General features: G+C 42.5%; 1 protein-coding gene across 4 annotated transcripts in view; it reads right to left on the bottom strand.

The window, feature by feature from the left end:
* myo5aa (myosin VAa) overlaps positions 1–12,059 on the bottom strand; it is a 245,195-nt gene that overhangs the window by 3,796 nt on the left and 229,340 nt on the right. For all 4 annotated transcript variants that reach the window (XM_059952769.1, XM_059952770.1, XM_059952771.1 and 1 more), the window contains 4 exons: positions 11,903–11,992; positions 11,164–11,314; positions 7,016–7,298; positions 3,719–3,893 (listed from right to left, as the gene is read on the bottom strand). In XM_059952769.1, the coding sequence (XP_059808752.1) occupies positions 3,719–3,893; positions 7,016–7,298; positions 11,164–11,314; positions 11,903–11,992 (699 nt within the window). The remainder of the gene's footprint in view (positions 1–3,718; positions 3,894–7,015; positions 7,299–11,163; positions 11,315–11,902; positions 11,993–12,059) is intronic.

Raw genomic sequence — 12,059 nt, 5'->3', positions numbered from 1 at the left:
GCTTACTTCATGCATAGAAGCCTGATGGAATAAGTAGATATGGTTACCTTTTGGAATCCAACTCTATTTGATGAAATGAGTTAAGACCACTCACTTAATGTCATTCTAACATTCTGCTATCCACAATACAATATGATTAACCTAAGATGATGCCTGTGCATGTGGGTGGGGGGCAGCTCCATTATGAATCTACTACACCCTAACGCTTGCAGCACTCAGTGGCATCCACCCAAGAAAGAAACGATTAACATTTCATCAGTTCTGAGGAAAGGCTTGGAACTGAAACAACAACAGTTTAATCTCACAGGTGCTGCCTGGCCCAATGAGTACGTCAAATTTCCCATTTTGGATCACATTTCCACCATCTGCAGCATTTTTAAATTAGATTTTACGCTTTGGATTCTGGTGTGAAGAACATGCAAACTGTTGCGAGGCCTCTGTTGGTCGGAGTTGGCCGCGGGTGTTGTTTTCCAGCTGACAGACGCAAGCCAGTACGATATGGGGAGCAGGCTGTCGCCCATGCAGCCAGCTCCCCCCTCTACGCAGCTGATGAATCCAAAGGAACGGTAGAGACTGATAAAGTTTGGCAACAGCCGCGACACAGGGGTTGCCAGTCAGCGCTGAACTCGACTCCAGCTCTGGATTTTACTCCTGAAGCCTTCCCCACCAGTGGGAGTAGCTGCAAGGCAGCGGAGGTTTGAGATCAGAGTTTTCCTTCTCTTAGATGAGCTGCCAACCACGGCCAACGAGCCCCATCTGCTTGAAGCAACTGGTGTTAAGGTGCTAGTAACCTGCCTTTGCCCTCTCTCCCAGTAGAAATGTTTTCACTGAGCTTAGTTGCTAAGCCACATGTGAAGTCCAAGAGTTGGACTTGGTTATCAGAGGGTATTTGAGTTGCATGCCATTGGGGGGCATTTAATAGATAGTGGGAGCTTATATGCAGTACTCTCCCCACCCACCCACACCACCCCTCTCCCCATTTATGACAACATTCCAGAACCATTATCGACAATAATTTAAAGGAAAAGCTCTATCCACTTTTATAGCCCTGGACTAAGAATTTCAGTTGTGCTTATTTGCAATTATCCCAACAAATCTTTGATAGCTGGAGGTAGGAGGCAAGATTATTTCTTGAATGTGCTAGACCAAAGATTAAATCACCAAGTCATTACACTGAAAGAAATTTGCCTTTGCCAAATTTTTTGAATTTATCTTAAAATATGAAAAGCTAGCACTGTAAGTCATGCCTTTATATTGGTGATTACATCCTTGCAAAGAGCTTCATCTGTTACATAGATCCATCTTAACTTTTAAATTGATCTGAGTCAGACTGGTATCATGAGTGTGTATTGAACCAGAAATAACAGCAAGTTACAGTGCTGTGCAAAAATCTGAGGCACGTATGTATATCTAGGGTGCCTAAGACTTTTGCAGTGTACTGTAGTAATTTTATGTATTGCACTGTACTGCTGCTACAAAAAAGATTATGACATATGTGAGTGATGATAAACCTGATTCTGATCTGGGACTCTATTGCAGATTGAGAGTGAGAAGGGAGCAAAGCACCAGCAAAATATTCTGTAATGATCAATAGACCAAATGTTCGGAATCAAATTACTTAGCTTGCTGTCTCAGGGCTGGATATATCTGCACGCTCTCTACCCCCTGCCTCTGGTACTCCTTCTCTGCCACCTGTCTCACACCCTTCCTGTGGCGGTCCACCCTCGCTATTCCCAACATCCTTTGCTCCCGCCAGATTTACAAACTCGCTTTCCGCTTCATATTGACAAGCACAGTACTGTAGATAATTCCATTTATTAGTATTTTGAAATCTAACCAGCTGATGGGCCCCTATCTCAAACTCTGATCCGTATTGGGATAGCAGGGGAGACTGTGATCGCCTCAATGACTCCACATGACAAAAAACCCAGTGAGCCTTAGCAACAAACCCAATGATATATATTTCAGCACAGGTTGAGTTCAGCAGTGACATCTCAGTTAAACTTTTGATGTCCATTTAAAAAAATGGGCAACTAACTGCAGACTGAAGCAGCTCCTGTGAAACTATGCCCATACAAGGAGTTAACGGCTTCATCTCAGGAAAAAAATAGCCCAATTGCTTTTGTTTTTAAATGAACTCATCTGGATGTGGGCATTGCTGGGCCAGAGGAGCCAGACCATGTAAGGATGGCACATTCCCTTAACGGACATTAGCTAAACCACGCAAATTCTTCTGGCTGTGCAGAGGTGCTTGCAACCATTATAATACAAGATGATGTACCTGAATATGAACTCCTCAGCTCCCATTATGGAATTCAAAACAAGATGCTGGAGAAACCTTGCTGGTCAATCAGCATCAACAGAGGACAGAGGGCAGTTGACATTTTGGGCTGTCCATTTTGCCTCCACAGATGCTACCTGACCTGCTCTGTTTCGCTCCAGATCCCAACATCTTACATCTCCATGCTGAGATTTAAACTTGTGTATTTTCAATCACTAGGCCAGGCGTAGGGACACAAGTCACAATACACTGTAATGAATTGATCCGCATGAACAGTATACAAGACAAAATATTCACTGCACCTTGGTACGTCTGACAATACTAAACCAATTCCAACAAGTTAACCACCTTGCTCCAACAATCTTGCTTGATTGGCTCAGAGCCTTCTGTGCAAAATAGTCACTCTTTCTGTCATCAATATGTCATCGACAACAGGTAGATCAGCAACTTTCCAAAACTCCTTCCTTAGCAAGTTGGAGATCAGAGGAAAATAATATTTTTACCCAGAGTGTGGGTGGGATCTGTTACACTTCAGACCCCTCCCTGGCAAGGTATTGCAACATCAGCATTCATTTCGAGAGGACCAGAAAATAAAAGCAAAAATGTAATGCTGAGACCTTATTAGGCATTGGTCAGACCACATCTGGAGAATTAGGAGTAGCTTTAAGCTCTGTGTCTAAGGATGGGCTGGTACTCTAGAGGGGGTTTACAAGAATGAACCCAGGATGAAAGGATGAGGAGCATTTGATGCCCGTGGGTTCTAGAGTTTAGAATGAGGGAGGGGATGTCATCGAAACCTACTGTATGTTGAAAGGCCTAGACAGGATGGGTACGGGGAGGATGTTTCCAACAGTGGGAGAGTCTCGACCCAGAGGGCACAGCTTCGGGAAAGAACGACGTTCCTTTAGAACTGAAGATGATGATCTGTGAAATTCACTGCTGCAGGTGGATATGGAAGCTAAATCACTGGGTATATTTAAAGCAGAGGTTGACAGGTTCTTGATTCATAACGGTGTCAAAGGTTATGAGGAGAAGGCAGGAGAATGGGGTTGAGGGGGAAAATAAATCAGCCATGATCAAAGACTCAATGACCCAAATGGACTAATTCTGATCCCATGTCTGATTATTATGGTAGGAGGGGCAGAAACCTGTGCCACATTTAAACAGTACTTGCAGGTTTTCATATGTAAAACCATTACCTACAGAGTTTGCCATTGGTGGTGGGCTGTTGATGTTGATGAATGCTATTCCAGATTTACCCATTGCTGTCCCTAGGCCTATGTCCTGGAACTCCCAAATGGAGTGCAGAGCTTCGAGGAGGGTTTCCTCCACTTTCAAGGGCAATTAATGGAGGCTTGTCAGCAATACCATGAATGGATATAAAGACAATAAAAACAATGAACATTATTTTCTGCACAGAATTTGTTTGCATCCTACCTGGGCAGTTGTTAGAGCACTGCACATTGAACAAATGGCTTCTGCATCTTCATCGGTCTTCTTTTTCACCTGCAGTAGCTGGGCTGCCTGAATTAATGGCTCCAGGGTTTCCTTAGCACCGCTAGTCTGTAGATTCTTGTCCCTCAGCCACTCCTCAAGCTGACTCACGTTGTACCTGGAGAACCAAGAAAATCAGGTTAGGTTGGTCTCATCATTGGTAGTTTAGCAATTCTATGATACAATTAACCTGCCATTAAGATATACCACAAAACTGGCAAAAAGGTTAGGGAAGTATAAACTGACTGACTAGAGTTAGAAACTTAGAAATTTGTGGTATGCTAAGGAGGGCTATTTTACTTCACATGGTAAAAAGAAGGCAGGACTATTTTACGTCATATGGTTAAAAAAAACTATCAGAAAAAATAGGATTGGACAATACTTGCTGAGAATAAATCCTGGTGTGATGGAATAGCAACTGTTTCCCACGGTAACCAGGCAATCAAAGATGTACTGGATTCTAGGAGTGGCAGGGTAGACAGATGTCTCCATCGAAGTTGCTGCTACCCTCCGTTAGCCTGTAGGACACCCTTGAGCAAAGTGTAACATTTGCTTAGCCCCCGATTAGAGTCACATGAAGATGTAGGAGCAGGTGGCATATATCACAAGTCCTGGTTGTGCAACCACTGATGCCAGGCAGGCAACCTCTGAAGAGTTTTGATAATAATAGCTGGGGAGGTCACCCATCTTGTAAAGGCATTGCCCAGAAGGCAACAATGGCAAACCCTGCCAAGAACAATCACGGCAATGGAAAGTCCATGATCTCCCACATCATAAGACACATTACAAAATGATGATTATGATGACAACTAGATTCCAAACACTGGGCTCCAGTATTCCTGTCCATCTCTCCACTGTCCTCCATCTGATTCTGGACATAGTAATGACACTTCTCTCTGGTGAGGCGAACTTCCAGCATTTGCCAGAGTCCCAAATGGATATTGGTGAGGGGCCAAAGTCGAAGATGGCATTCTGGCAAGTTCAACTTCAGCTGGATTTCACCGCCTAGCCACCCTGCCCACAGTGAAAATCAGATACCGACATATCATACTGGATGCTGGAAACAGTCCATAATTGTTAAGGTAGATCCCAACACAAATCAGCAAGGTGCACTGCCACGAACAGGAAACATGTTAGATAAGCTTCTCGATTTTGATCGATTCATTCATTCATTATGTGCTGAGTCTTTGGTCTATTTCTAAATTAAAATAGCATGAGGTATGTGGTTGAATCTAAACTCGGATTTCCACCGAATGAAAGTAGATCTTTTAAACCTATGTACAGCAAATCTATTGTACTTTAAAGAAACTTTTTTTTCTGCTTGCTATTAGAGGAGCTTTTAGAAATGGTTGTTGGAAATTTACTTCCAGCTGGATTTGATGTTTCTAAGTCAGATACATTTTCAATAAACAGCACACTACTTCTAATCTGTCTGAGATGGCCAAACATACCTCTACTGTTATTTAGTAACCTGGGTATTAAAACTGTTATTGAATACATCATTCAGAATAACAATGATGATTAAATATTTTAGGCTAGAAATTTATGAACAAATAAAAATATGCTACTTAATATCTGAGCAGTAGGACAAAAACAGATTTTTTGAGTACCTGTAGGATCTCTCAGAAAGTTTTTGTACTCATTTTAATTTCATACTTACTGAAAATTTTTTTGTAGTGTTAAAACTGCTCCAGCACACTCGCTTGAAAATTGATAGCTGTCATTTTCTCAGAGAACCGCCAGCTTTTACGAACACTATTTTCCCTGAATCTGTGCTATTTAAAGGGCCAACATCCAAACAATCTTCTTCACTCTCTAAAATCCATTAAAATATCTTGTCGATGTTGTTCCAAAACAGCGAGAATGTCAGCCAGCAAGGCCGTACAAGTTTCCTTTTTCCCGGTTTTAGTACTTTTGGTAGCCATTATGAGATAGATGATTTCGCAGGCAGGTAAAAGAGAACTAATAAAATACCTAACTAAGGTTTAAGAAGGAAGACATATAGTGCAAAGATAGGAAAAATGACGGAGCAAAAGTTCGCAGCAACTAAACAATCGCCATCTTACCGGAAGTCTTCCTTCTTCACTCTCAATGATACGCTGGGACACCTTACCACTCAAAATATATCAGGTGTACTTTGACTGCTGTGCTCACAGAAGTCACAGTCATATCCAATGTTCCCTCTAATCTGTAATGACCAGCGCGTGTAAAAATCTTGTGCTGTGCGTTTTTTTGTCTAGTTACAACATGTGCGCACTAAATAATTTTGTCAATAAAAACAGTTCTAAAATCTGCAGACATATCATCGCTAACTCTACGTTGTCAACACCGTCCACATCAGAAACCAGAAAAGGAAATGTGACTTTGTATGATCATGCAAAATACATAACATGCCAACGAGGTCGAGGGTGACAAGCTTTTGTACACAGTTTAAATTCCTTTGTGTGCACACATGCATATCTTAGAGGGAAAAATGGTCACATCATACTCAGCTGGTGTTTTAATCTCTGCCACATCAAATAATTTGCTATTCCCCATAGTATTAGGAAGGCCACACTCACTCTAAACTCAAGAGGAGATTCATCAACTTTTCCTTTAGCCGATAAGTGAAGTCAAAGGACATTCACAGACTGTGTGCAGTCCTTATGGATACTGCTCTGGCAATTTCCTACCATCAGAGCCCGATTATCAAGGGAATTTGCAGTCAATTTGAACAAAGAATTTGTCCCTACTGGTAACCTCTCTTTATCAGCCCAGGACAAGCAACTCTTATCCCTTAGCAGCACACTCCCATCTCTGCACCATTCATGCATTCTGTAGCAGCACTCTCAAGTAACTGGAAGAGTATCATTTGTAAATGTAAATGTCTCTTTTAAGACAATTGGTAATGCATCAACAGGGAGCGTTATGCTATAACCAATAATTTACCTCCTGCGAGGCATTACACAAGGAACTTCACAATATTCAACAGCAAATCTTGCATTTGAAGCTTTCATCCTTTGTGCGCTTTTCACAACCACTGTGACCCAGAATGCAGTTTTAATGCCAATAAAATAGCATAGGGGAAAGTTTCTAAGCTGCTCTCTCCCAAATCTTATTCCACCTGAATTGATTGGCCAAACAGTTTGTAAAATTAATTACTTTTGCGTTATTTTACTGAAAATGCAGGCCACTGGAAATCAGAATGTCCCACAGTATCCGTGCTGGCCTTTCCATTCTTTGTCGTGATGGATCACATACCTGATTTGCATTCCCTTGCTCCAGGAGCACATATCCTTGCGAAGAAGCAGATTATTCAGGGTGACAGACCCAATGATGTAGAACATTTGCTTGACAATTTGCTTGATGAGCTCGGGGTCCATGCCATGCTGGCACATAGTGGAATGGAAGTTATTTAGTTGGCGAACTATGGAATCTAGAGTATACGTTCCTTCATCTGCAACGCTGGAAGTCCTCTTACGGAGTCCTGTCGGCTTCAGCCCAGATACCCCCTGAATAGTCTCATGTTCCAACATACCTGAAACTATTTTATGACAAAAGAAAGTTAGTAACAAATCTTACAGTCTAACTCATCCTTTGCCAAATTATTGCCAACTCTTTCCGCTACATAGTACACTCCCTTCAAACTGAAGGACTTGAGTGTCTTTCTTCATTTATTTTCAACGTGAAGAGATCTCTGACTTCGAAGTAAGAGTCACAGTAATTCCTGTTGTTCACTTCCTTTGCTCCTTTGAGGTACACGGAGTACAAGGCTGTACAGTTCCCTCCCTACCTGGGCAGTGCTCCATGTTATACACCGAACACCGCAAAGAGAGCACACGAGAACATGGAAAGGAGCTCGGTGCATTTCCACGTTCAGCAGCAAAGGCACCGTGGCTAGCTACGTGCTTGTGTAAAATATGTGTCCTGAAGATGGCTTTCGGTCAGAAATATCAATTGATTATTCATCCCCATAGATGCTGCCTGACCTGCTGAGTTCCTCAGGTATTTTGTGTGTGTTGCTTTGGATTTCCAGCATCTTGTGTTTATGTAAAATATACCTGAAGCAGCATAAAAATCTAGATTTTTCATCCAGGATAATTTGACAAACCTCCATTATAGGAAGCTGCATTGACTAGTCTGGAACATGGTCCACACTATGTCCATTATTGTATAGTTGTCTCAAAGAAGGACTGTCCTTGGGTACATTCAGTTAAAGTAGGAGAGAGCAATCCGCCTAGAGTTTTCACAGAGGATAGCCAACTATGTCACATGAGTTCTGTTCAGAACTTTGAGAAGTCAATCATGTTTAATAAGGATTTTTAAGTTGTATGTACAAATCCAGAGTTTTCAAAAAACCTATGTGCATTAATAAACTCCACTGCCTCAATAAAATCACAAACAAGAGAAAATCTGCAGACGCTGGAAATCCGACCAACACACACAAAGTGCTGGAGGAACTCAGCAGGCCAGGCAGCGTCTATGGAGAAAAGTACAGTCGACGTTTCAGGCCGAGACCCTTCCTGTAGACTATACTTTTTTTCCCCCACAGATGCTGCCTGGCCTGCTGAGTTCCTGCAGCATTTTGTGTGTGTCACTGCCTCAATAAAAATCAGGACTGAGCTCACGTGCACAGAGCATGTCCGTGTCTGTCTGAGTGAATGTGCACACAGGTGCGTGGCATCTGCACCCATATGCATATTTAAGGTGGGTTAGACTTCTCCCTTTTTAAGTTATTTTTAATCTTCCATTTATCTTCAACGTCCCAATTAGCACCAAGGGCAGAAGTCTAAAAAATTATGTGGAATGGATACTACCAATACCATGGTCCAATAACTCCATGTTGGAAATCACATTTCAGGGCTCTGCTCCATGAAGTTCTTTAATGAAAATCCCTTGAACAACAAGGGAAAAGACTGGAAGGGTGAATGTGCATCAGTAGTAAGCAATCAATCAACTGATAATCCAAAAACTTTTAGCTTTCTAAAGGATTGGAATGGGGATGGGATTAGATTTATGGTAACCCACTTCTTGCTCTGAGCAGGACTTAATGGGCAGTTTGTTAGTAAAGATGAATTCAGCAATTTATTTGTTAAATTTGATTTTGTATGTTCTTTCAGAAGGAAAGGAAAGCTTTATAAAGAAGGCTTTATCCTTAAGAAAAACATTTAAGATGCAAATTGGCCTTGGACTTGGAGGATTGTCCATGTGTGTGTGTGTGGGTGGGAGAGAGGGAGGGAGGGAGCTCGTACTGCTGTTGTTTTGTTGCCTATTGTGCTCTGGTTTGTGGTGTTCTGTGTTCTGCCAAGTATTCTGGCATGCCTTGTTGGCACCATAATGTATAGTGAGACCTGGAGACTGCCCCAGCACTTCCTTAGGTTAAAATACACGGAATGTGTGAGGAACTCAGCAGGTCAGGCAGCATTTATAGAAATAGTACGGTGCTCAGTTCTGGTCGCCTCACTACAGGAAGGATGTGGAAACCTTAGGAAGGGCACACAGGAGACTTAGAAGGATGTTGCCTGGATTGGGGAGCATGCCTTATGAGAACAGGTTGAGTGAACTCGGCCTTTTCTCCTTGGAGCGAAGGAGGATGAGAGGTGACCTGATAGAGGTGTACAAGACGATGAGAGGCATTGATCGTGTGGATAGTCAGAGGCTTTTTCCCAGGGCTGAAATGGCTAGCATGAGAGGGCACAGTTTTAAGGTGCTTGGAAGTAGGTACAGAGGTTATGTTGGGGGTAAGTTTTTTTACACAGAGAGTGGTGAGTGCGTGGAATGGGCTGCCGGTGACGGTGGTGGAGGCGGATATGATAGGGTCCTTTAAAGGACTCCTGGATAGGTACATGGAGCTTAGCAAAATAGAGGGCTATGGGTAACTCTAGATAATTTCTAAGGTAAGGACATGTTCGGCACAGCTTTGCGGGCTGAAGAGCCTGTATTGTGCTGTAGGTTTTCTATGTTTCTAAATAAACAGTCGATGTTTCAGGCAGAGACCCTTCACCAGGACTGGAAAGGAAGGAGGAAGACGCCAAAATGAAAAGGTGATTGGAGGGGAAGGAGAATGGCTAGAAGGAGATAGGTGAAGCCAGGCGGGAGGGAAAGGTGAAGGGCTGGAGAAAAAGGAATCTGATTAGAGAGGAGAGTGGACCATGGCAGAAAGGGAAGGGGGGACAGGCAACAGGGGGAGATGGTAGGCAGGTGAGAAGAGGCAAGAGGCCAGAGTGGAGAGTAGAAGAAGAGGGGAGAGGGAAGGGAATTTTTTTTTAAATGAGAAGGAGAAACCGATATTCATACCATCAGACTACCCAGAAGGAATACAAGGTTCCCCCACCCTGAGGATGGCCTCATGATGGAACAAAAGGAAGCCATGGACCAACATGTCAGAAGAGGTACGGGGAGAGGAGTTAAAATCGTGGCCACTGTGAAATTCTGCTTTTGGCAGAAGGAGTGGAGGTGCTCGACGAAGCGGTCCCCCGATTTATGTCAGGCCTCACCAACATAGAGGAGGCCGCATCGAAGGCACTGGATACAATGGACGACCCCAACAGGTTCGTGGGTAAAGTGTTGCCTCACCTGGAAGGACAGTTTGGGGCCTTGAATGGAGGCAAGGGAGGAGGCAAACGGGCAGGTATGGAGTTCCTGTCACTTGCAGAGATATGTGGCAGGAGGGAGATTAATGGGGAGGGATGAATTTACAAAGGAATAACAAAGGGAGTGATCCCTGCAGAAAGCGGGGGGGGGGGGGGCAGGGTGTAAAGATATGTCTGGTAGTATCCTGATAATTCACCTTGCGACTGAGTGGACTTCTTTCCAGCTCATGTACTGAGTGGGAGAAACATGAGACTTAATAGAAATGTGAAATGGGTTACAATGAAGGGGTTGCTATGATGGAGGGCTGGAGTACTGTGCAGTGCCGTACAATCCTGCAACCGCTTACTATTAACAGGCCATTTCTCTCTCACAGAGAGGAGAGTGCACTACGAGAACGTAACTGTGCCCTGTGTATCCCAGCAAACTGGAATATTCCCCCTCAAACACACGAGTGTCTGAATTTGCACTGTTTACTTTCTCCTCCATGCAACCAAGAATCTCCGATGTGCTGAGATTTGGTTACATTGAGCAGGTTGGGTAGTACCTGCAGAAAGAAAAGTAGTTAACACTGCAGGTCAAAGATCCCTTTTCTTGTCTACAGATGCAACTTAACCTGCTGTTCATTTCCAACATTTCCTGCTAGATTGCAGATTTAAAGTATCTGCAATTAATTTTGATTTTTATTTACTAGGGTTTGCTAACTTTTACTTCACCGTATGACCTGTTTACCCTGCTTAAAAATTCATTGAGCGATAATCGACCTTAGTACTTAAAACACACTTATATTTTCTTCTCTCTAAACTTCACGTGCTCACCAATCATTGGCTGCAGAACATTCTCCATCACCTTGGTGAGCTGTTGGTATATTTGAATTGCTAGATCGCTAATGACCTGCCGATATTCGGCAAGGTCAAAATTCCTCAAACAATGGTCATTCTGTCGAGGGGTATTGTGCTTCATGAATGCCTGTGTACAATGAAAAAATATATTAATAAATTCCTTATGTCACAGATGCTGCTGGCACAGACAACAAATTCGACACTGTGCTATTCAACTGAGCGATCAAGGGGAAAACAATGTCATAGACAAGTAACAATAGTATTAACGTAATCCATCATTAAAATGGAACAATGTTACTTGTAATGTGAATGTGATTTTAAAACTCTATTACAAAGCAGGTGAATATTTAACTAATCTGTATAAGATGCTTTAAGGTGTTAAGTTAGCATGAATAAGTGAGTAGCTGAACGGGCCCTCTAAATTCTACAATTAATGGATTATCCTAAAACCAAGTTCACAGATAGCTAGAGAAGTTTTTATTTATTACTACCCACAATCTATCTTCTGATCAGATTTTGAATCCTAATAGTCTGCCAGGAGTTAATAACCAATCCTAAAGCCAACACCCGTTCAATGAAATTTACAATGACTTATCCTACAATACTTTTAAGCAAGACACTTCAACAGCAGTCTGAACATTTAAGGAAACTCTGGGTCATCACATATTTAGGAAAGGTACTTATTCGTAACATATTACACAAAATTGAACGTTACCTCTTCGCCACTGTACTGTTTCAGACAGTGCAAGAAACGACAAGTGTTGGACAACCAGAATGACACAATTTCAAAGTCATCACTCCGTTTCTGCAATGAGTGGTGGGAAAAAGGCAAGAACATTAGGAAAACATAGTTAAAGAATGCTTAAGTAATC

The sequence above is a fragment of the Hypanus sabinus genome, chromosome 28, assembly GCF_030144855.1.
Source record: "Hypanus sabinus isolate sHypSab1 chromosome 28, sHypSab1.hap1, whole genome shotgun sequence".
Taxonomy (NCBI): domain Eukaryota; kingdom Metazoa; phylum Chordata; class Chondrichthyes; order Myliobatiformes; family Dasyatidae; genus Hypanus; species Hypanus sabinus.
The sequence above is the reverse complement of the archived record's forward strand: the minus strand, read 5'-3'. Positions and strand labels throughout refer to the sequence as shown.